General features: G+C 37.2%; 1 protein-coding gene across 2 annotated transcripts in view; it reads left to right on the top strand.

The window, feature by feature from the left end:
* Positions 1–24,293, top strand: part of HHIP (hedgehog interacting protein) — a 97,329-nt gene that overhangs the window by 8,674 nt on the left and 64,362 nt on the right. For both annotated transcript variants that reach the window (XM_017861843.1, XM_017861842.1), the window contains exons 3-4: positions 4,167–4,323; positions 5,007–5,208. In XM_017861843.1, coding sequence (XP_017717332.1) covers positions 4,167–4,323; positions 5,007–5,208 — 359 coding nt within the window. The remainder of the gene's footprint in view (positions 1–4,166; positions 4,324–5,006; positions 5,209–24,293) is intronic.

Raw genomic sequence — 24,293 nt, 5'->3', positions numbered from 1 at the left:
AACACAGATTTTTTGGAAATTACTATAAAAGCAAATTTTAATAGTTTTCCCTTAAGTTGATTTAATGATATGGTTCACTTTCCTCTGAAGTTCAAAGTGTTGGAAAACAGCTACATTGTGATTCTTTTTTAGAAGAAACTAATCAACATATTTTTGACTATCCTCATTAATAGCTTCATCTTTCTACATAACAAGAACTTGAAGAGGAAGGTACCCCGAGGGATGTATTTTGCTAAAATAAGACAAATGCTGAAAGAATTGGGAGAGAAAAAATAATTCCAGAGACATCTTCATTTTTTCCCTATCGCCCAATACATGAAGAAATTTATATATAAATGACCTAACGATTTGCTTTGACTCCACGGCTTTAAGAAAGCACAGTCACTTTAGAATATTCATATACCTACAAGATAGCTACTTCCTAGAATGCTTAATTAAGAAGTAGTCATAGTCTGCTTATTTTTCCAAAAATGGGAAAAGATATTACAAATCAGTATAGTGAGTATATACTAGAGTTTTATTAATCATAATATTTTCCAGTTGTGAATTCACTTAGGGAAGTAAATTCTCAAAACTTCTAAAATTGCCAAAAACTCTCTGCTCATCTCCTCGGGTCTTTCCTTCTGCTTAACTGAGCAGGGTAGCTACTTTGCTAATCACTAAAAGAAGGCATAACATACTCTATGGGAAGCATATCTAATGGACATCTATTGGCCTTGCTTCTTCCTCTATATCTGTGATCATAATGATTTTTATCACTCTTCGACCTCATCTTCTCAGCAGTAGGTTATTGCAGTGTGAAATGTCTGCACACAATTAGTTGAACTGGTTTAATCCTGTTGCTAAGAAGGCCAAGGTCAAGGGTTTGATTCAACTGAATTTTTCTAGTCCATAGCCATTCCTAACCCTGGTCAGTTAGCTTACGCATGTGTCTTCTTAGTCCCAAGGGGAGTAAACCAGAAGGAATAAATACATGGATATATCAAAATCCACCACTTCTGTTAGGATATGTTCATGAGTAAGTCTTACTCCTGAAGAGTCCGTGACTCTTTTTTTTTTTTTCCTTATCATGATGAGCATCACTTACAATGAGGAAAAATAACTTTTCCCTGGAATACATGCTGAGAGAAAAGGGAGAACTCAGAATACTCCAAGGAAGCATTTATTTTATACGTCAGTATTCATAGGGTGCTTTGTGGTATAGCACAACGAGGCTCACTATCCAGGAGATATTTACAGGTCCAAGATAGTTAATAAATGATCAGAACTTTAAAAAATACAGCTGCTGGAATATTCAGTGTTTGTTCATTATTAGTAGACCTGACCATATTATGATGATCCTGAGTGAGCTAAACATGCGCTTTCAGTAAAATGCCAAACAAAAGGGAACCCTGGCAATAAATGTTAAAATATATCTCCCTACTCATCATTGTTCACTGCAGAATCGGGTCATTTAAGGTAAAATATTAATAAAAGTGTTAGTTACTTAAATTCAAATAAAATTACATGATTGTAAAAAAAAAAAAAAAAAAAAAAACATGCCCATGTGTTTAAGTGAAATCTTCTGAACTGGTTTTCACACTTAGGTTATTCAATTTGTCTAAATTACATAAGAAGTTTGGAGTAAATTTATTGTCTGTATTTTTTCTTAATTTGCTAAGCAGGCATCATACCTCTGGAGCCACCAAGTTTATGAATATGTATTCATTAATCTTTAGATATTTCGTTTGAAAATGACTTCTCATTTCCTCGTGTTTGTCCCAGTTACTAATTCCATTTAAATTGGAATCGACCACCAGCATTGTTAATTAATTTCCCCTTAAGATGGTATTGGTTAGTAGACAGTAATGCTGAAATACACATGTTTTATAAGCAAGCTTGACATTTCTTTTGAATTGCATTTTGAAATTTTTCTGTGACCCTTCTGGCAAACATCACATTAAAACTATATTTCTCACTCACATATCCAGTTATAAATATGACCATAGTATGACAGTCTTCCTGCATGCATAATATAGGCATGGAGATTTTGTTGCCTGGTGGTAAATATTTCCAAAACAAGATCTAACCCAAAACTGTGCAAAGAATTTGATTTAACAATTTAGTTTTTTTTTTTTTTTCTTTTTACCTGTAAGAGACTTGTTTAACACTATTAGGCAGTTTTCATCTGAATGCTTACCCATTTAAGAAGGGAGGGGAAAAGTTATCTTTTGCAAATAGTGACTTGCTACAGATGAGTAAATGCTTCTATGGCCTTCATTCCTCTCCCCAGTTTCTAATCCTTGAATTTTTTTCAAAGAAAGATAACTTTCTGATTGCCTTGCCCCTCCTATGGAGCACTTCCCAGCTGCTTGCCTCTTTTTCTCTGTGCCCCCCACCGCATGCACACACACACATACACACACACACACACACACACACGCACTCCCAAGGACATCTGCTCTTACTTGCCTGGTTGCCAAGACAAGATCCTTTCCAATAGCCTAGTCAGAAATTGGCAGTGAAGAGTCTCTCTCAGAAAGTTCAGGGTGAGACATTTCACTCAAAAGTTAGGTCAAAATGTACCTCAAGCTTTACAACCATTTGGGACCTTCACTTTCAAAGATAAGTTTTAGGTTTGAGGGGTCCTAGGTCAAGCACACGGAAAGTAAACTTGTGGTGTCTTTTATGCACCATTGATGAGTCTCACTTGGCTGATTCCAAATTCTTAGAAATCCTTGCTAAATCTGAATTTCTTATACAACTCCTAAATTTCTACTGAGCTATTCAGTATGTTTATCACAAAATTGATGAGGTATGAAAATCTAATTTGTTATACAAAATAAAACTTTAGATATATGATATAAAGTATAAGACCAGAAGCAACAATTTAGTTCCACATATAAGGCTGACTCTGGTAGCACCATCATATTTTGAGAGCAGAAATCATTAGAATGTGGAAGTGAGTCTTTCTAATATGTCTCAGAAAGGTAACACCTTATTAATTCAAATTGTAAAGGTAATATCAAAACTTTTTTGCCATAAAGTTCTTTTCTTTCATATCCAAAGATAGCTGTCTTTATATAATAAAATATTTAATGTGTAAGAAAAGAAAAAACATCTTTCTTTTAGATCCTATTAAGTAACTCTGTTGTTATTTTTGTTTTGACTTGTTGATATGTCAGCTTTTCTGCTTGAGACGATTGAAGGAATATTGTAAATATAATTTTTCTATTACAAATTAATCATTATCTCCTATAAGTGAAGTGCAGGAAAAAGGCACTTACATATTTGAATATGGAGGTTCTGTTATAAGCATCAATTCATTGCTTGATCATTACACAGTGCGTCAGTTGTTTATTATAGTATATAATGACCTTGTGTTATTCATCAGATTTATTATTTAATCTTACGTAAGTGACAATACACTAAGACTTGTAAAATGACCAAAATTGGCACCTGATGGCCTGTCTCCTTCTTGATTCTTGCTTGTTCATCTGAGGAAGTTATTTAGTATTGTAGGAAAAAATGCTAAATGCTGATGATGAGATAAGCTCACAGGTACAACATACAGTAGCTAGAGAATCTTGAAAAGACATCAATGTAATAGCAAGATAAATGCTGAGTTTATCTTATTTGTACCTCAAAGGAGCCTTTTAATACCCAATACAATATTATTTCACTTTTACCACAATTTTTAAATTTAGTTTAAAACACAAATAGGAATCCCAATCCCTGATTTTTTTCTTTCTTTTGATTTAGTATTTATTTATTTATTTATTTTTTAGGATTGTGTCTCACTCTGTGGCCCAAGCTAGAGTGCAGTGGCATTATCTCAGTTTACTCCAACCTCTACCTCCCGGTTCAAGTGATTCTCCTGCCTCAGCCTCCCGAATAGCTGGGAGTATAGGTGCATGCCACTATGCCCAGCTAATTTTTATATTTTTAGTAGAGACGGGGTTTCACCATATTGGCCAGGCTGGTCTCAAACTACTGACCTCAGATGATCCACCCGCCTCAGCCTCACAAAGTGCTGGGATTACGGGAGTGTTTTTATTTCAGTCTAGGTTCTTCCTAAAATATCCATCTAGTTTCTAAAAATTGTTTTCCTCATCTTATATCTTTCAAATAAGGTGGTTTTACTATGACACTAAGTGTTTCTAATGAGTATTTTATATTTTTTAAAGGTTTCCTTCAAACAACTGCGGATGAGTTTTGCTTTTACTATGCAAGAAAAGATGGTGGGTTGTGCTTTCCAGATTTTCCAAGAAAACAAGTCAGAGGACCAGCATCTAATTACTTGGACCAGATGGAAGAATATGACAAAGTGGAAGAGATCAGCAGGTTCATAAAGATAAATGCTCTTTAATCTTTAAAAAAAACCCAACTGACAAATCTTGTGGTTTTGACAGTGAATCAACTGTCTGTGCTTATGTTCAGCATCTATATCCTCCAGATGCTTTATTTTTTTCTTTGTGGTAGTTTGTTTCTCTAAAATTCTAGCTTAAATGCTTTTAATACTTAGACTACTAATCTTATATTATGAGCTTGGCTTCTCTATGACTCATGTGAATTTTATGGGTATAGTTTTAAGCCTGAATCTTATGATTGTTGTTAGCCTATGGCACTGTGAAAATGTTCAGCTCAATTACTATTGGCAAATCAGATTTTTCTAAATAGATCTTAGAACTTTCTCTCTACATGCCTTCCATAAAGTTTATTTATTGTGAGTAAAACTAATTTTAATTATAGTCACTGAAAGATGAAAAAATGAGATTATGACATTTGAAAATATATACATGTTTTGATTCTCTTATTTTACTTTCTGATAGAAGGCTATTTTGTTGTTTGCCATTGAAAGAATTTAAAAGACCACTTAAAAGAATTATATTGTGACCCTTGGGTTAGCAGCACTTCATGGTTCTCAAAACCATGATTCCTAAAATAGAGTTTGAAAAGGATGCCAAGTGCATCCCTTATCTCCTTCATCTCAAGAAAAGCTTACTGGTTTTCTTTAATTTGTTTAGAAAGCACAAACACAACTGCTTCTGTATTCAGGAGGTTGTGAGTGGGCTGCGGCAGCCCGTTGGTGCCCTGCATAGTGGGGATGGCTCGCACCGTCTCTTCATTCTGGAAAAAGAAGGTTATGTGAAGATACTTACCCCTGAAGGAGAAATTTTCAAGGAGCCTTATTTGGACATTCACAAACTTGTTCAAAGTGGAATAAAGGTTGGCTTTTTAAATTTTATTTATTTTTGTGCTGGCTATGTTAATTTTATTTTAGTGTTACCTTCCTCACTGAAGGTATTTCTTTGTAATAAAAGAAAGAATCTTGCAGGAGAAAATAAGGCGACAACATAAGGAAACAATAATTACGGCACCTGAATTAGGACAGTGACATTAAATTTCTGTTATTTGTTGACTATTGTGCAATGCAATCGAATTGATATCTGACATGCTTTCCCTATGTAATTGACACATTTAAAGGAATCTTTGGCTTTATAAAGTATTGTTTAAATATTGTTTAATGGGCATAGCACAGGATTGTACATCAGCATTTGCTAGTAGAAACAAAGAGGTCTTTTGGTTATTTTGGCAATTGCAAATCATTCTTTCACCATCTCTGTTTTTGAGTCCGTCTCATAAAAAATACTACTTATACTATGACTTCCTTGTACAATGTTTTTACAGGTAAGTCAAATATTTCTATAATTAGCCATCTATGTAACATATATTGCCCTCTTTTTCACTTCTCTAATTTGAATTCTCATGTTAAATAACCTAGGTATGTAAACAAAATTATTGTCAAGTTTGTTTCACAAGAGCAACACAGTACATTAGCAGTACTAAACTATAAAGCAAATTATGACATTCTAAAATTAAGACATGTTTAATAGCTCATGCCTATTTTAGAGTGGAACAAAGTAACAATATGATTTGGGAAGAACTGGTTATCCTTTTCATTTCTTAACTGAAAAAAAAACCTAAAGGAGGATTTATGGTCTTCTATTCACATAGAAATGAGCTCTTTCTTATTTTGTTGTGCTGTACTCAGTGGTAAGAAGACCCAAATCAGAAGAAACAAGTCAGGAAAAATACAGATATAGTCCTGCTCTCTATTTCATTTTCTTATTGTGTGAGAGTTAAGATGACTCCAGTCTTTACTTTTTACCATTGTAAATAATGTTATTTATTATTCGTATACTTTTTACTTAATCTGGTCATGGATGACTTCCTTAATATTCACTCACAGGAAGGGCATTACTGAGTTGAAGATTATAACCGTCATACTTATTGCCAATTTGCTTTAAAAATATTTTCAGATATTTGAGAATAATAGTAATTATTTGAGAGAATATTAATATTAACAATAGTTTTCAAATGTGCTTTGAGTAAAATGTTGGTATTAAAAGATATGTATGATATAATGTAGATGTAAGGAGGGCTCAGAATACTGGAAAATGGTTTTATAACAAGAACTGATGTTCTTGTTTCTACCTCAATTTGACTGCCTTTTAAATCAGTGTTCCTTCAGCATCCCTATTTCAATTTATACCCTTCATAGGGATAGCTGATGATTCATTAGAATATTCAGCTCTGACATGGAGATGTTTCATCATGCAATAAAATTGTACAAGCAAGGATATAACAGTGCCTCGGTTCTGAGTATGTGTGTTTGGCAGTCTTCTAGGAATTCTGCAGAACTTGGCCAAATTTGCAAGAAAACTTGCAGAATTTGGACCTCCTTTTCCAGAAGAGCTCCCGAGTTTCTGGGGCCTAAAATATACTTCAAAATCTATTATTCTAGCGACTGATATGACATATTTTAAGGTGCAATATTTTAAATTCCTTTGGTGTTTTAGCACTAGTTATACCCACAAGATAGGAATATATCACATGGATATCAGAGTGTGTATAGTGAGTAATGAGATCACATCCTTCTTACTTAAATCAGGTTATGCTGCAGGTGGCCTTTATCTCAGTGTCTATGGAACTCTCTGATTGGAAGAGTTAAACAAGGCCGCTGTCAGTATGAGGGGGCAGATGCCATCACATTTATGAGTTGATCATAGCACTGATTTTGGTGGTTGCCCCGCAGATACTTGTAATGTAAAAGAGTTTTCACAGCTATTTTTGGCTTCTTTAATATATGAAAGTTATCATATATTTATGACAGGATTCTGTGTTTGTCAATAATCATTTTGCATAAGTAATGCTTATACTTTATGAATTTTCATAAATTATTATACATATCAACTCTTCTCTATTTTTTCAGTTTTAAAATCCTAAGAGAGGGCATAAAGCTGTTTAACAGACTGAAGTATTAATTGCAATACACAAATCACAGAATGGGTAATACATACTAAACCCAGCCTCCACATGTTTGAAATTGAGAATAATAAACACCACAGTGCAGAACCCCTTCACGATTACATTAATTGATGACCAAGAGGAATATGTTAAGTCAGACATAAGGAGGAATTTCTGATTATAAAAGTTTCTAAACTATATTGCTGGCTATAAAAAAAAATCTGGCATTCTTTGTCTGCTAATGTAAATTAATTGGGAGTGATTTCTGTCACATGGTAAAGGCTGACCTTTTTGTGGCGAACAGTTGGACTTGCTTATCTCTTTAAACCTCTACCAATCCTGATTCTTATAACTGCTTCAGAGGGATGCCATCAGCCAAGAGCCAATCATAAGGGAACTTGGACAACTCTTCCTAAATGGGTCCTGACTGAAGCTAAAAAGATGATGTCTTGTTTTTAAACACCAAGATGGTGCTGCGTAAATTGTAGGAGATTGTAGTACCCTTGGGGCTAAACTATCTATATTCACAAAGGAAAAGTTAATCTGCAAAAAATGCAAAGCACAAGCTAAAGAATTAACTTCTTTTTGCTATAGAAAAAAGAGTTGTGGCATTGAGATTAAAGAGTAAGTCAGAAATATGTTTTTAAAATATGTAGTGATTTGATAGGTCTTTGATGACAGTGCACTGTACAAGTCAATCGCTAATACTGGCACTGTGAAGAATGGGCCACGTGTCAAACTGATGAACAAACTTTAAAACTTTCATTGTGTGTGTGGCTGTGTGTGTGCATGTGCCCATGCAGCATTGTTATTCTGTTGTTATCGTTTTATTCCAAAGGGCAAAAATTACAAAAATTTTACTATCTCCCGAAAGAAACACTTCTTTAAGATACTGGGTGATTTGAAATCTTTAAATTGAGCTTGTATCTGAGCTCTGAATTCAGAGCTTCTGGCAAGTACTAGAACCAGCTTTGTCTGTGCAAAGTCCTTGGCAGTGATAGACTAATGGCTCTCAAGAATGGCTTCACAGTACAATCACCCAGAAGCTTTCAAAAATTCTTATAGCCAAGCTGGGTGCGCTGTCTCATGCCTGTAATTCCAACACTTTGGGATGCCAAGGCAGGAGGATTAGTTGAGGTCAAAAGTTCCAGACCAACCTGGCCAATATGGTGAAACCATGTCTTTAATAAAATTACAAAAAAAAAAAAAAAAATAGCCGGGCATGGTAGCATGTGCCTGTAGTCCCAGCTACTTCAGAGGCTGAGGCAGGAGAATCACTTGAACCTGGGAGGCGGAGGTTGCAGTGAGCCAAGATCATGCCACTGCACTCCAGCCTGGGCAATGGAGCGAGACTACATTTCAAAAAAAAAAAAAAAAAAAAAAAAAAAGAAAGAAAAAGCAAAAAACCAACTTCTTGTACCCCAAAATAGTCAGTCAGAATATCTGGGGTTGGTACCCAGGCATCAATATGTTTTTAAAGCTTTCCCAGGTAATCTCGACATGTAACCAATTTGAAAACCACTGATAGAGACTGAGCCAAACTTCTGGGTCAGTTACACATTGAATGAGACATATTTTCTCTGCCAAGCCTACACCCAAGTCCTATTCCTGACTTAACAACTAAGAGCAGGTGGTTGGACACCAGTTGTCATTTGCCCTGTACCTTTTCTCATTTACTTAGTTTATATATATTACTTATCCAATTTGAGTGAGGAATTGGGTTAATTCTGGCAGCATATAAGATGCTTGATATAAAGCATATGAAATACCATTTGAAAAAAATGGTATTTAAAAATCTCAAGTTAATTCTAACTGGGAAATGGCTTTACCCATTAATCTTTTTCTGTTTTTATTCCATTTTGGAATCTGGTGCTCAGCTAGTTGGTGAAATTGCTATTATTCTTGTTCTTAAAACATGTGGATTGTGATTATATTTGTAAACCCTTGTTAAAAGTGACAAGGCCACCAGAAGATACTCTAGTGTAATTTCACCAAAGTGCCCCTGGCTGCCAGGAATGGGAGAGTCAGCCTTAGCTTTGCATATGTGTTAAAGGAAGGACATGCCCGCACCTGTCACTTGACAGGGTGGCCCCTCAAGGAAACTAGCAAACACCATTCTCTGCCACTTAGTTCTTGCGAGTGGTCAGAGGACAAAGAGGTTCACACCCTCAACAGCCCTCGGCTGGCAGCACACAGCAGACACAGCTGAAAGGCTTGTCTATCATTGGAACAAGTGTCACTGGACTCCTGTCCCTCTCTATCTACTTGGATCCTCATTTCAAAAGATGCTTTTAGAAGCAGTCCTTTTGCCAGGGGAGGAGAGGACATGAGGCTGAAAGCTGCTAATTGTCCGGGTGACTGAGCCAATTGAGGTGGAGCTCTTGAGAGACAGCAGTCCCGGTGCCCGGGAGTCACAGGAGCATGTGGAGGAGGATGCAGGGTCCACCAGGGCAAGCCCTGATGGGGCAGCCTCTGGTTTCACAGGCTTGTAAACCACAAACATAATAATGAGTATCAAAAATTTAGTGAAATCTAAGTCCTCATCAACCATGGAGGCTGATGTTCCATTTCTCTGAACTTTGTCAAACCTGAATTTTTACATTTTTTTCTTTGACTTGCAACCTTAAGGTAACCCATGAAGCATTAGTGTGTTTTTGCTTGAGTGAAATGAGTCAAAGCAGATTGAGAAGCAATTTATTTTTCAAAAGTAGTATTGGTAACACACCATGCATACACATTATACACACATACACATATGGTGATTATTACATCATGTAACAAATGCTTCCCCAGAAAAACTGCTGAGAACTCTGCTTTTAAATATACGTTAGGTTAGAATAAAGTCTGTATTAATAGAAAGAAAGCAACAGATTATATTTGTTAAACATTACAATAGAAGAATCACCATTGTGGCACATTTTGTATACTGAATGACATTTTGAACTTTTGACTTAATCAGATTACTGGTCAGAAGTTATTACGCCTCATCTAAAAGAGAGTTGCTATAGTGGTGGAAATAAACAATAAATAAACTCAGTCAAAAAGTGGTAGAAATTGTCTTCCCCAAAATACAAATTTTTAGGCAACTTCTTTTTTTTATAGTTTAAAATTCTAGTTACAAACCATTTATGTCATGTAAAAATATAAACAAAATGCAAATTACAAATAAAGATGCTTTTATTTGGTTTTTTTTGTGTGTGTTTGTTTATTTTTTGGGACAGAGTCTTGCTCTGTTGCCCAGGCTGGAGTACAGTGGTGTGATCTCGGCTCACTGTAACCTCCTAGGTTCAAGAGATTCTCCTGCCTCAGCCTTCTGAGTAGCTGGGATTACAGGCATGTGCCACCATGCCTAGCTAATTTTTGTATTTTTAGTAGAGACGGGGTTTCCTCATGTTGCCCAGGCTGGTCTTGAACTCCCAGACTCAAGTGATACACCTGTCTCGGCCTCCCAAAATGCTAGGATTCCACCACGCTTGGCTTCTTGTAATAAAGTTTTTGACTGCAGTTATTTCTAATATCAAGGTAGTAATAACATGGCTTTGAATCCAACTATTTTTATTTTATTAAGTGTTGCTGATCCTTTATATTATAATGCTCTGTACTCTGTGAAAATATCATTTTCAATTTTATGTAAGTTTAATCTCATTTTAAATGTATAAATGCCCACAAAGAAAATTATTTTCATAAAGCCAAAAGTCCCTTAATAATGTGAAATAACCTCAGTGTAATTTTCCATTTGGTTGAGTTAGTTTTTGCTCCTGGTATTCTTTAATTATTTTTGAAATTGCTATTCTATTGATAAAACCTATTAATAAGTATAAATGAGCATTTATGTGGTTATGCCAGTTTAAGGCAGTTTAATCTATAGATTACTTTCCATCATATTTTTTACTGAAGGAGAAACTGGCGTGGCAGATGCAACGTTTCTCCAGTTGAGTAAAGAAAGCCATGCCTTCTCTTAAATTTTAGGTCCCGTCAGTTACAGAAGAGGTGAGGAAAATTTTTACATTAATATCTTTATATTTACCTAAGATTTGAAGGGCAAAGAAAATAGAAGCTATAAATCTGAGAAATTTCATGATAATCACTTAAAACAAATGAAAAAACCAAGAAATCTGGACCCTAGAAAAAAGCCATGCTTTTTTTTTTTTTTTTTTTTTTTTTTTTTTTTTTTTTTTTTTTTTTTTTGCAGACGGAATCTCGCTCTCTTCGCCAGGCCGAGTGCAGTGGCGCGATCTTGGCTCACTTGCAGCTCCGCCGTCCCAGGTTCACGCATTCTCTCGCTGCCTCAGCCTCCCGAGTGGCTGGACTACAGGCTCCCGCCAACCACGCCGGCTAATTTTTTGTATTTTTACGTAGACGACGGGGGTTTCACTGTGGTTAGCCAGGATGATCTCGATCCTCCTGATCTCGTGATCTGCCCGCCTTGGTCTCCCAAGTGCTGGGATTAGCAGGCGTGAGAGCCACCGTGCCCGGCCAAGTTTGCCATCTTTAAAGGGCATCTCTCTAAGTGAGATATCTACCATCTTCTAGAGACCATCTCTGACTAGGAAAAAAAAGAAAATCTATTGGTGATATCAGTTATCATTGTTTTCCAGTGGCTGTATTACCTCAAAAAAGAAAATATCAAACATCACAAAACTATCTCTAAATGGCATAGAATTCCCTTTGGTACAGAATTTCCTTTTAAAAATAACTGATTGTTTCCTGATACTACAGTAGTGTGTGTGTGCATGTCTGTGTGTGTGTGTGTGTGTGTGTGTGTGTGATGAGAACACTTTAGAAATCTATTCTCTTAGCAAATGTCAAGTATACAATAAAGTTTAATACTGTAGTCTTCAAGCAAGCCATGATGTTAGCAGAAACTCCCTTCTTCTCTCTTATTAATCATAACCACCATTTTTTAAGCCCTTACTTTCACAGTCATTACATTGATCACTTCTGGAATCCCTGTCAGGTAGGTGTTAATATCCCTTTTCAAAGATGAAGGGACTGAGGCCCAGATGTTAAGGAAACTGCCCTGATACCACAGCTAGCAAGTACCACAGATAGATTTTAAATGCAGTGTGTCTGACACTGTGCTCTCAACCAGGATGCTATACTGCTAAATGCTGCTGTATCCCTCTGATGAGTGACACTGCATGAGAGGAGAGACTGCAGAACATGTTAAGTAAACAAGATTGGTGATGGTTGGTGTCAGCATGCTCAATGAAGACGCTGAGAGCCCAGCATCCAGAGTCACAGATAGACACCTGGGTTCTGACCACTGTTCCTACCAAGCCTTACTGGTTGTCTGGCCTTGGACCAGTTGTTTAGCCTCTCTAGGCTCACTTTCTTCATCTGTTAAATAGAGACAATAAAAGGTCACACCTAATATTTTGCATGCACAATCACACATAAATGTGAAGTGCTTTGTAAGCTGTTAGCCATCATCTATCATACTAACATAAAAAGGAGGGGAGAAAGGAAACTATGCATGACTCACAAGCTCCAGTGACCACTGCTAGCAATACATCCTGGGGTTGAAACAGTCCCTCCTAAAGTGAATTGTGGTGGCTCACTTCCAATCCCAGCATTTTGGGAGTTCAAGACCATCCTGGCTGACATGGTGAAACCCTGCCTCTATTAAAAATATAAAAATTAGCCAGGCGTGGTGGTAGGTGCCTATAATCCCAGCTACTTGTGAAGCTGAGGCAGAAGAATCACTTGAACCCTGGAAGCGGAGGATGCAGTGAGCCGAGATCATGCCACGCCACTGCACTCAAGCCTGGGTGACAGAGTCAGATTCCATCTCAAAAAATAAAAAGCAGATCAGTAAAACGTGCCATGAAATGAGAGAAGAGAGAAGTTTAAAAGATTTTAAAGTTAAATAACAGCAACAGTAGATGGTACACATTATCAGTGAAATGTGCAGAAGATCAGGTGCAAGAATATATACGTAGGGCCACTCGTAGTGGCTCATGCCTGTAATCCCAGCACTTTGGGAGGCCTAGGCCGGCAGATCATGAGGTCAAGAGATCAAGACCATCCTGGCCAATATGGTGAAACCCCGTCTCTACTAAAAATACAAAAATTAGCTGGGTGTGGGAGTGCACACCTGTAGTCCCAGCTACTCAGGAGGCTGAGGTAGGAGCATCACTTGAACCTGGGAGGCAGAGGGTGCAGTGAGCTGAAATCATGCCACTGCACTCCAACCTGGTGACAGAGCAAGAGTCCATCTCAAAAAAAAAAAAAAAAAAAAAGAATATACAAATGAAAGAGACCCAACTACCTATCTCTGAAACCTCAGGCTACAATAGACCCTCTTTCTATCACCTTGATTCAATATTTTATATAAAGTCGAAATATCTAAGCAAATTTGCTCTTTGGTTTGTGTCTACCTTTCTATGACCAACTTTGGAAGTTTGTTTACGTAGCATAAGGTTTTTAATAGGCTTCTTTCATCTTTGCACTTATATAAGTATATACATAAATTTATTTTATATAGTATATAATATTTATATGCAATAAGTATGTACAACAAATATGTTGTCAATTTCTACAATACGTTTTAAGGTATTTGTTGATAATAGTCATCAACTGATATTTAATTTTAAAGTCTATAATTATGTTGAACTACTACAAATCAAAGTGCCCAGAACTTAGGACATAATCCAAAGTGTTTTAAGAACTAGATCATTGTCTAGAAATTAAAATTATCTTTGGACCTTTCAGTCAAATATGTTTTGAAAAATAAGATGCTATTTATCAAGACCATTTTATAATGTGTTATTATGAGAAAAGTTTTTTCTAAATCACGTAAGTTTCTATCCAGCATGACCTTGTGGTACCAGCTGACAATGCATATGGTCAAAGTTGCACTCAGGAATTACCATCAGAAGGGAAGTCAAATTGGAATCCTTTATCTAAAGAATTTCCATTTTACTCTATCTATACATGTCATATACACCTTAAAGTTCATCTATTCACTCACTTAAAATATTATGCAATTCCTCAGTCCTCAACTTCAACTTACAGAAAATCTATTAAAAATATCAACTAGTTTAAGATAAAATATGTGCTAATTACTCTATCATACCTCTATGTAGCAGGGTAACAAAAAAAAGAGAATGCCAATGAATATGATCTAAACTAATTCCATCATCACTAGCAGTTGAAATAATTTAATCTGATTATAGAACTAAATCCAGTAAACTGAAGCTTAACACAAAAATAAAGCATTATTTAAAAATACCTTACAGTGTTATATATGGCTGCAAAAATTCTTGTGGAAAGAGTGTTTCTTTTAAACATGCAAATATTGAATAATGTGACTTTCTCTTTAAGAATAGCTAAATTGGCCAGATGTGGTGGCTCACACATGTAATCCCAGCACCCTGGGAGGCCAAGCAGGTCAAGAGATTGAGACCATCCTGACCAACATGGTGAAACCCTATCTCTACTAAAAAAAAAATCTATCTATCTATCTATCTATCTATCTATCTATCTATCTATCTATCTATATTAGCTGGGTGTGGTGGTACGCACCTGTAGTCCCAGCTACTCGGGAGGCTGAGGCAGGAGAATCGCTTGAACCTAGGAGGCAGAGGTTGCAGTGAGCCGAGATCACGCCATAGCACTCTAGCCTGGTGACAGAGTGAGACTCCGTCTCAAAAAAAAAAAAAAAAAAAAAAATTCGCTAAATTGGTCCCCTGCATTGACTTGCACCTGTAATCCCAGCACTTTGGGAGGCTGAGGCCGGTGGATCACTTGAAGTAAGGGGTGCTCAATCAGCCTGGCCAACATAGTGAAACCCCATCTCTAATAAAAATACAAAAGTTAGCCAGGCATAATAGTGCATGCCTGTAATCCCAGCTACTCAGGAGGCTGAGGCAGTAGAATTGCTTGAATCCAGGAGATGGAGGTTGCAATGAGTCGAGATCATGCCACTGCACTCCAGCCTGGGTGACTGAAGAGACCGTGTCTTTAAAAAAAAAAAAAGCTAAATTATTTACTTTTAGGTTGGTGCAAGAGTAATTATGGTTTCTGCCGTACTATTTGGTCCTAATAAGCTGTTTCTAAACCACCCTCTCATTCTAACCTGACTTTGATCCAAACAGATCACAAACTTTCATAAAATGGCATCTGTCCTCAGGCTTTTCTAGATAGGGAAACATGACTGATAAGAAACCTTAGCCCACGGTTTCAAAGAGTTCAGAAAAAAAATGGATTGTGTGTGTGAGTGAAAAAATGCTTAAGATTGGACAAAAAAAAGAAAAAGGGTGGGGGGAAGTTCTAGTCGTAAGAGGATAGAAATAATGAAATTTAATTCCCATTAGATTCTTAGGCTTTCTAGGAAAGACATGGTGATGAGGTTCCCGTAACTGCAAATATCTTTCTGGATGGCTGTGAACACATATGTTCAGGAAAAGTGAAACAAAACTTGAACCGACATCCCTCCACACACAGGTCACCAAACATCTGTCATAAGCTATCAATTACTACCCTAGACTGGACTCAAGCCTGTGACCCGTGGTTGAAAAAGTCCCATAGTTCATTCTCTTACCCTGTCCGTGATTTTTCTATGTATCACCTTTAAAGCTTCTGTTTAAATCTCCAGGGATTTGGAAGATCAGATGACTCTATGACGTTAATAATATATTTACACCTGAGGTGTCTGTGTACATCACCCTGGGGCTGATCTTATACTTGCTGCATCAGAATGCTTTACCCTGTCGTAGACATAGTTCTTTAATTGCATAAATGCTTTAATTGCAAACTACAGACAATGTCTCCCTGTCCAAGGAGAGTGTTTTATTTTCCTTAAGATTTTGACTTTGATTAAATGTTAATACATATAAGATTTCTGGGCAAATAAACAAACAAACAGGCAAACAAAAACCGAAAACCCTTCTGGGCATGTCTACGCAAGCTTTTTCCCTTGAGAAGAATTAGTTATTGGAGGCACTACTGAATAAAACTTAGGTGACAGCATCAATTGTCAGAGCCTTTGATCTCTAATGGGTTGCATTCCTGTAATATTCCACCTCAGTTGGATGTGTGAGAACTAATCATGGCAGCGCCATATCACTCACTCGCTGACCATATATCAGTTTTGCCACACAGTGATGGCATCATCTCTTCTGGGATCGTGATGGCCTCATCTATGAAGTCAAAGGACTAGGCTAAATAATACCTTAGGTCAGCCAGGCGTGGTGGCTCACGCCTGTAATCCCAGAACTTTGGAAGACTGAGGCAGGCGGATTACGAGATCAGGAGTTGGAGACCAGCCTGGCCAACATAATGAAACCTTGTCTCTACTAAAAATGCAAAAAATTAGCTGAGCGTGGTGATGGGCACCTGTAATCCCAGCTACTCAGGAGGCTGAGGCAGGAGAATCACTTGAACCCGGGAGACAGAGATTGCAGTGAGCTGAGATCACACCATTGCACTCCAGCCCGGGCAACAGTGCAAGACTTCGTCGCAAAATAAATAAATACATTAATTAATTAATTAATTAATTAAAAATAAACAAATAATAATAATAATACCTTAGGTCCTTTCTTGCTCTACAATTCTGCGGAATGGAAAGTAGTTCAAGTCTCCAAGAGAATTATGGAAAAGATAAGGGTTCCGTGTGATCAGGCATTGGATGACTCCTTGCTGGTCCAGGCTCAGAAACTGTGGGGCATACTTTGCTTTCTTTTGATTTTTTTTCCCTTTGGAGTAATATAGAAACCCAGTCAGCATCTCCTAATGCAGGGTTTGGGTGGGTACCTTGCCTCATTGACCAATAGGTGCATCGTCTTTCTGTACGACCATCATTGCTCCGGTTAAAATTTTAAAAGCTGCAGTAACTCAACATGTAGTGAGGTTTCAGGTTTCAGTTAATGACAAGATAATGTCTTGAATGTGCAGGAAAACAGGGAAGTAAATTTTCAAACCTTGGTCAAGGTGAACATATACCATGACCTCGAAGTGGACAGTACTTGGAGTGGTGGGGGAGAAGCCCAGCCTGGAACTCAGAGAAGGAAGAGGAGAGTAGTTGTAGGAGATAAGATTGCAGAGTTGAGCATCGTGTGTTGGTGGGAGCACGAAGTGTATAGGATCTGCTACGGTCTTTGGCTTCTATACTGAGTGAGATGGGGAAGCATTGGAGAGTTTTGAACTGGAGTGATATGATCTGACTTAAACTTTTTATTTTTTATTATTTTTTTATTTTTTATTTTATTTATTTAGTTTTTTAAGACGGAGTCTTGCTCTGTCGCCCATGCTGGAGTGCAGTGGCGCAATCTCGACTTACTACAACCTCTGCCTCCCGAGTTCAAACGATTCTCCTGCCTCAGCCTCCCAAGTAGCTGGGGTTACAGGGGCCCGCTACCACGCCCAGCTATTTTTTGTATTTTTAGTAGAAACAGGGTTTCATCATATTGACCAGGCTGGTCTTGAATTCCTGACCTCAGGCCCACCTCGGCCTCCCAAAGTGCTGGGATTGCAGGAGTGAGCCACCGCACCCGGCCCCGGCCCAAACTTCTTAAACACGATCTAGGCCGGGCGCGGCTGCTCAAGCCTGTAATCCCAGCACTTTGGGAGGCCGACGACGGGCGATCACGAGGTCACGAAATCGAGCGACCCATCCCATGACTTAATATGGTGGAAACCCGTCTCTACTAAAACAATACAAAAACCTAAGCCGGCGAGGTGGTGGGTGCCTGGTCCCAGCTACACGCGGAGCCTCGAAGCGGAGAATCCTGCGCGTGCAACCCGGGAGGCGGATCCTTGGCAGTAGAGCTGCGAGATCCGGCCACTCGGCACTCGCAGCCTGGGGAGAGGCAAGCACTCCGTCTCAACAAAAAAAAAAACAAAACACGAACAAAAAAAAAAAACATGATCTGTAGCGGCCACGCTGAGAGTAGACTTGGAGAGGCAAGGGTGGAAGCGGAGATGTAGGGTAGAATACTGACTTCTAGTACCAGCTCTGCTGTGAATGTTCTTTGTGCCTGTAGGCCAGTCATTTCACCACAGGAACCTCAATTTTTACCTGTAAAATGAGAGGATAATTAATATCTGAGGTTCCTTTCATTTCTACCTTTCAGTGGGTCAATACTTGGAAGAATATTGCAAATTTTTTCTATTAAACATAAGCATTTTTACACATGGTGTTTCCAAAATTTATACCTTCTTTCTCATAGTTTTAAAGTGCAAATTTTGAAACTCAGTACATTAGCAACATAGGATATTTCATGGGTTCTGGTGAAAGGTTGTAAATTACAGGAAAATATCAATTGTGGTAATGTAATGAAGAAGGCTCACTCTACGCCAGTTGTAATTGCTAATTCATGAAAATGGTAACCACAATTAAAGACTGTTTGAATGATACACACACACACACGTGTTCCTCCTAGGAAATACACATTTAAAGGGGTAAAGGGAGGAAAATATGATTTTTTTAAAGCATAACTATACTTGGGTTTAGCATATAAAAGGTCAAAATCCAGGTATCTTGAAGTCAGAGAGGATTAAAATGATAATGGAATATAAAAACATAGACCTCTAATAAGGGAATTTAAAGCTTGTTGTAGGGAATTTCTAACTTTTTAAATTGTAAAATAATTGACCTTACTAATAAAGTACCTGTAATTCATTCTCAAAAGTAGAATAATCCCAAATATCCATAATGGGTTTCTTTCCTGTAGATGAGCAAATAACCTCATCTAACAAATCATTCTTTCAGGCTGTGTGTTAAGCTGGCAAAGAACTGTCCCCTTTCCTACCTACATCTGAATTTACAGAAGTTAATTTTGTTGTGGATAGAGTAAATTAGATGTGAAAAATTGAAAAGGGAAAGAGGTTAATGCTTGATCATTTTACTTGCACATGTAAGGATTGCAGGGCTCTGTTTCCTTGAGAGAATTCCCATGATGCCAATTAACCTAACTTATTCCAAAACAATTCTCTGTTTGGAAAGAATAATTTTCATTGTGGGTGTTCCTTGAAATTGTATGCCTCATCCCCTGTTATTACTGAGATGTGTGCTGTGCAATTGAAAGTACCAGCCTCGTTTCCATACACTGTATAGATTAGAGCTATATCCCACACACAGTGTCAAATAATGTTTTAATTTTGTCCAAGGAACACATATTTTAACTTCTAGCAATTTTTAAAAAATGTGCGAAGGCCATCTCTGCCTAATATTAAACCCAGTATCTTATGTCAAAAAATAAAAGCAGGAGACTTGTTTTAATCAGGAAATAGCTTTTCTTGTCATTTATTTTTTAAGTGAACTTCCTTTGTTGGGTTTAAATGGCATCTTCATTTTTTTAAAATAGTATAATGCATTTTCCTCCACGGTGGGAATAAACTGAACTAGAAAAGTATGAAAAGGATATAACTAACTTTTGGTAAATGTATTATCCTTTTTTTTAGACTGTGTTCTCTATTTGGATTGCTGGAGTAAAAAAAAAATGAATAAATCAATTAACCAATATGCATTCTGAAATTTAATTTGGTGAATAGAATATATGTGCTTTTCATCAGGTACACACCTTTTTAAGTCTGAAACCACCACACACAAAGAATTTAATTCTGACAGACATTTGTTCTCAGCATAAATACTTTAGGGCCAATAGTTGTCCCCACTTAATCATGCTTCTTAAAAGTGAATTCCAGAAGACTTGAGGCCCCAAATGACCCCTGGTAAGGTGAGTTGTCAGTAAATTACTTTTATGATGTGCCCTAGGGAAGTAGGTCTGCTAGAAACTTGGTAGGGAACTGGCCCCTTTGCCTGTAGGGGATGACCTTTAACTTCATCTAACCTTTGTGTTTCTAATTCTAAATTTCAGGGAGGCAGTTAGTCACATTGTTGGATATCATTATAAAAGAGTCTCTCCTGTACTCAGAAGACAGTGTTAACCACAAATTTGTTGTTTAACTTCTAAATGGAGCATCCTATAAGCATTTTATTTCTATACTTTAATTTTAAATACCATTTAATGAATTGAAATAGAAAAGAGTTCCAAATGGATTCATAGTTAAATTTTGACTGCCTTAGATGAAATTTAGGAAACACTGCAGAACATTTAATCTCTCTAATTTTGCTAATTTGAACTTACTATGGGACTTGGAAATGCATAAGAACAGTTAGAGATGAATGAAGATAGTACATCAGAATACAATTAATTTTTCACAAAATATTTAGTTATTGAAGACAAATCTTGCTAATTTTGTTGTCTTCATTATGAGAAAGTTTTATGGTGCTTTTGGGAATAATAAATACATTGAAATTATCAAACATAGGAATTTAGATTCAGTTTTGGATTTAAAAAATCTTATTTGGCTATATTAAACTGAAATCATTGGGTAATAATTTTGTTCACAGGACATAAAATACAAAGAGATTATTAATTTCTCAGTAGTTTTGGCTGACATTTGATAGGGCAGTATTTTAATTCTTTCCTAAACAAAATAGTTCATGGCTCAGTTTTTTAATCTATAATTGTACTATTTGATTAAAAAATATTTACATATGTATATATACATATATGTATATATATGCATAAAACACTGTATTGTTCAATGAAATATTACTAAAAATAATAAGCTTTTCTAAAAAATTACACACCTAATTTTAACCAGAGAATGTTTAGGTATATGAGTACATAGACTAAATGTAGAATATTTCCATAATCTCTTTGGTTTATATTTCAGTTTATAGCATAAGCAAAGCCAGGCAGTCTAAACTTTGCATTTGATATCAATCCTTTGGAGGAGATCAACAAAAGCAGTCATAGGAGCCATTAGTATAACTTCAGTAATTTTTCAGTGGGGAAAGAAGGAGATCATCAAAATTCTTTCCTATAAACCAAAGATTCTGGCTCAAGAGTGTATGTAAACAAGATGTATGTTTTAAATACAGCTTAAATGCCACCCAGGAGAGAAATTCAATGGTGAAAGAGTTGTCAACAGACTGAGGGCAATCTTTAAATGATGGGGAAAATATTAAATTAATGACACTAATGTTGGGAATACACAGTCATGTGCTTCCAAGAAATTCAGCACAAAATGTCCCCTTTTCCCCCACCCTAAATTGTTTATATTTGGATCCAGAGAGATAGTAAGGCAAAAGATTTTACTTGAGAACATGTCAACCAAACTCAGAATTTTGAAACATATTTGAAAATAAAGTTAGAATAAAATGTTATTTTAATCCTGCCGAAAGCATTTGTTCATCATCATGTACATTTCTACTTCGATATGGTTAGGAGCAGGGTTTTTTAAGTTTTTGCTTGTGTGTTTGTTTTTGTTTTGTCAAAAATTTTGCATGAAAGTAAATTTATGGTTGTAACCATTCTAGCATGTCCCACATTATCATTCTCTGGAGACTTGCTATTCAGTTTCCATTCAGCCTGGACCAAAAAACACACTCATAATATGTTCTATGTAATGAACGGGGCCCATCTCTGGAGCCACCTCTGAAGCCCAACCCAAAACACAGGACCTAGAATGTGGAAGGTAGTTTCCCCACAGGAATATCAGTGTGCTTTGATGAGAGGAAGGTAAATGGCTGGTGGTCAGGAAAAGCAACAAGGATATGAAGAACTCAAATATCATGAGGGAAAGGAAATAGAAGCAGAGAAACTATAAATGACCTGACGTACGCCTTAAGGAAAGTATAATCAAAGTCTTGGAGATGCCAGAGGAAAGAACAGGTGAACAGGTAACGCCATCCTTCTGAGGATGTCTGTGTCTCACATAGGAATGATTCTTAAAGGATATGGGCATTGCCTTTCATGCAAGAAACATGATTAAGAGATTGAGATGAGGCTAAACATGTAAACTGAGACCAGAGAGGGTACCTATAAAGCATCTTATATGTTCAGCTAGGGACTCTGTGTCTCTTCTGTGGTAGACAGCAAGGGAAGTTATGGCCAGCCTCCCAGTGATGTGTTAGGTCTCTGTGCAAACAGTTGGCTTAAGACAAATGTTACCTTAGCTACTGTGACTGCCATTCTTACCCTTGTACAGGATTTGGGAGCTTCTCCCTGTTTGGGGACAAGACGACTTAAAACTGAGTCTCAAAAGAATTGAAAAGTGAATGCAAGGGGAGAAGACTTTAGGAAAAACAGAAACTCAATTCAGATGCACTTCGTCAAAAACCAAAACAATTTTACTTTCCCCTGTGTTGGCTTCATTTTTTCACAGGCTTTCTCTTCGTGGCACAGTTTGTAGCAGCTCTAGGCTTACATCCTACCATCTTAACAAATCCAGGAGAAGGAGGGCTGCTTTTCCCTGAGTCTCAACAGCAGTCTCATAACAGATGCCACTGGCTTGGACCCCACACCCATCCTGGGGCCACTCGTGGTCCCAGAACTTCTCTGGAGCCAAGGACAGAATCCAAAGCACTCAGCCACAAGTGTGGAAAGGGTACCACCCCAGGGGAAATCGAGGTGTTGTTAGTAGTAGAGAAAGGAGTGGACCCTGGGCAGCAATAACAACAGACATTCACTGCTTACAGAACAAATAAGACCACTCAGAGCCAGAATCCAGACTGTTCATATTCAATCCTGCCTGACTTTCTCCCTGTGCTTCTTAGTACTGGGCTTTCCTCTGTTAGGGACATTTAAGGTTTATAAAGCAACCCAACTAAGGCTTTCACTTGGTAGAGTGTGCCTAATTAGGCGATATTTTCTTACTGTTCATATAATATTTGTTTCTTGCTTACTTATATCTACTTACTTTTATAAGACATGTAGACCCAGAGAGGTACCCAATTTGAGGTAGCAATGAAATATGTCCAGGAAGCCTTACTGGAAAGCCAGAAGCAATGGAGTCAAAAACACTTGACTTAGTAACTTCTAAGTTGCAGAAAATGGCTCATCTCCCAAAAAGGAGTAGATGAATCCTTGTAGGAAACACATCTATACAACCTATAGTCCCATCCTTACTTTAAAAGGCTTTTGTAAAATTTCTATTTGATTTCCGTCCATTAATCATAGTTATTAGGGAATCACTGTAACTTGCATCGAAATCTATAAGAATAACAGAAGTATATCACGAACTGCCTCCAAAATGCTTATATAGAGATTATGAAACATCTACTGATGAGGTTTTGTACTTTGGTAACATAATTTTGAAATATTTTGTACCCTACAGCTCTAAAGTTCACATTTTCTTTCCAGTGATGTTGAGCTCCATTATGTGCAATTTAATTAACTTTTGTAGACAAGTATGACTTTTTCATTATTATTATACTTTAAGTTCTGGGATGCATGTGCAGAACATGCAGGTTTGTTACATAGGTATACATGTGCCATGGTGGTTTACTGCACCTATCAACCCGTCATCTACAACAGGTATTTCTCCTAATGCTGTCCCTCCCCTAGCCCCCCATCCTCCTGACAGGCCTCAGTGTGTAATGTTCCCCTCCCTGTGTCCAGGTGTTCTCATTGTTCAACTCCCACTTATGAGTGAGTAAATGCAGTGTTTGGTTTTCTGTTCCTGTGTTAGTTTGCTGAGAATGATGGTTTCCAGCTTCATCCGTGTCCCTGCAAAGGACATGAACTCATCCTTTTTTATGGCTACATAGTATTCCATGGTGTATATATGTCACATTTTCTTTATCCAGTCTATCACTGATGAGCATTTGGGTTGGTTCTTTGCTATTGTGAACAGTGCTGCAATAAACATACGTGTGTATGTGTCTTTATAGTAGCCTGATTTATAATCCCTTGGGTATGTACCCAGTAATGGGATTGCTGGGTCAAATGGTATTTCTGGTTCTAGATCCTTGAGGAATCGCCACATTGTATACCACAATGGTTGAACTAATTTACACTCCCACCAACAGTGTAAGAGTATTCCTATTTCTCCACATCCTCTCCAGCATCTGTTGTTTCCTGACTTTTTAATGATCTCTTTTCTAACTGGCATGAGATGGTATCTCATTGTGGTTTTGATTTGCATTCCTGTAATGACCCGTGATCATTAGTTTTTTTTTTTTTTTTTTTTTTTTTTTTTTTTTTTTT

The sequence above is a fragment of the Rhinopithecus bieti genome, unplaced genomic scaffold (assembly GCF_001698545.2).
Source record: "Rhinopithecus bieti isolate Rb0 unplaced genomic scaffold, ASM169854v2 scaffold_62780, whole genome shotgun sequence".
In the NCBI taxonomy this organism is placed as follows: Eukaryota; Metazoa; Chordata; class Mammalia; order Primates; family Cercopithecidae; genus Rhinopithecus; species Rhinopithecus bieti.
Note: the sequence above shows the minus strand (reverse complement) of the source record. Positions and strands in the feature narration are given on the sequence as shown.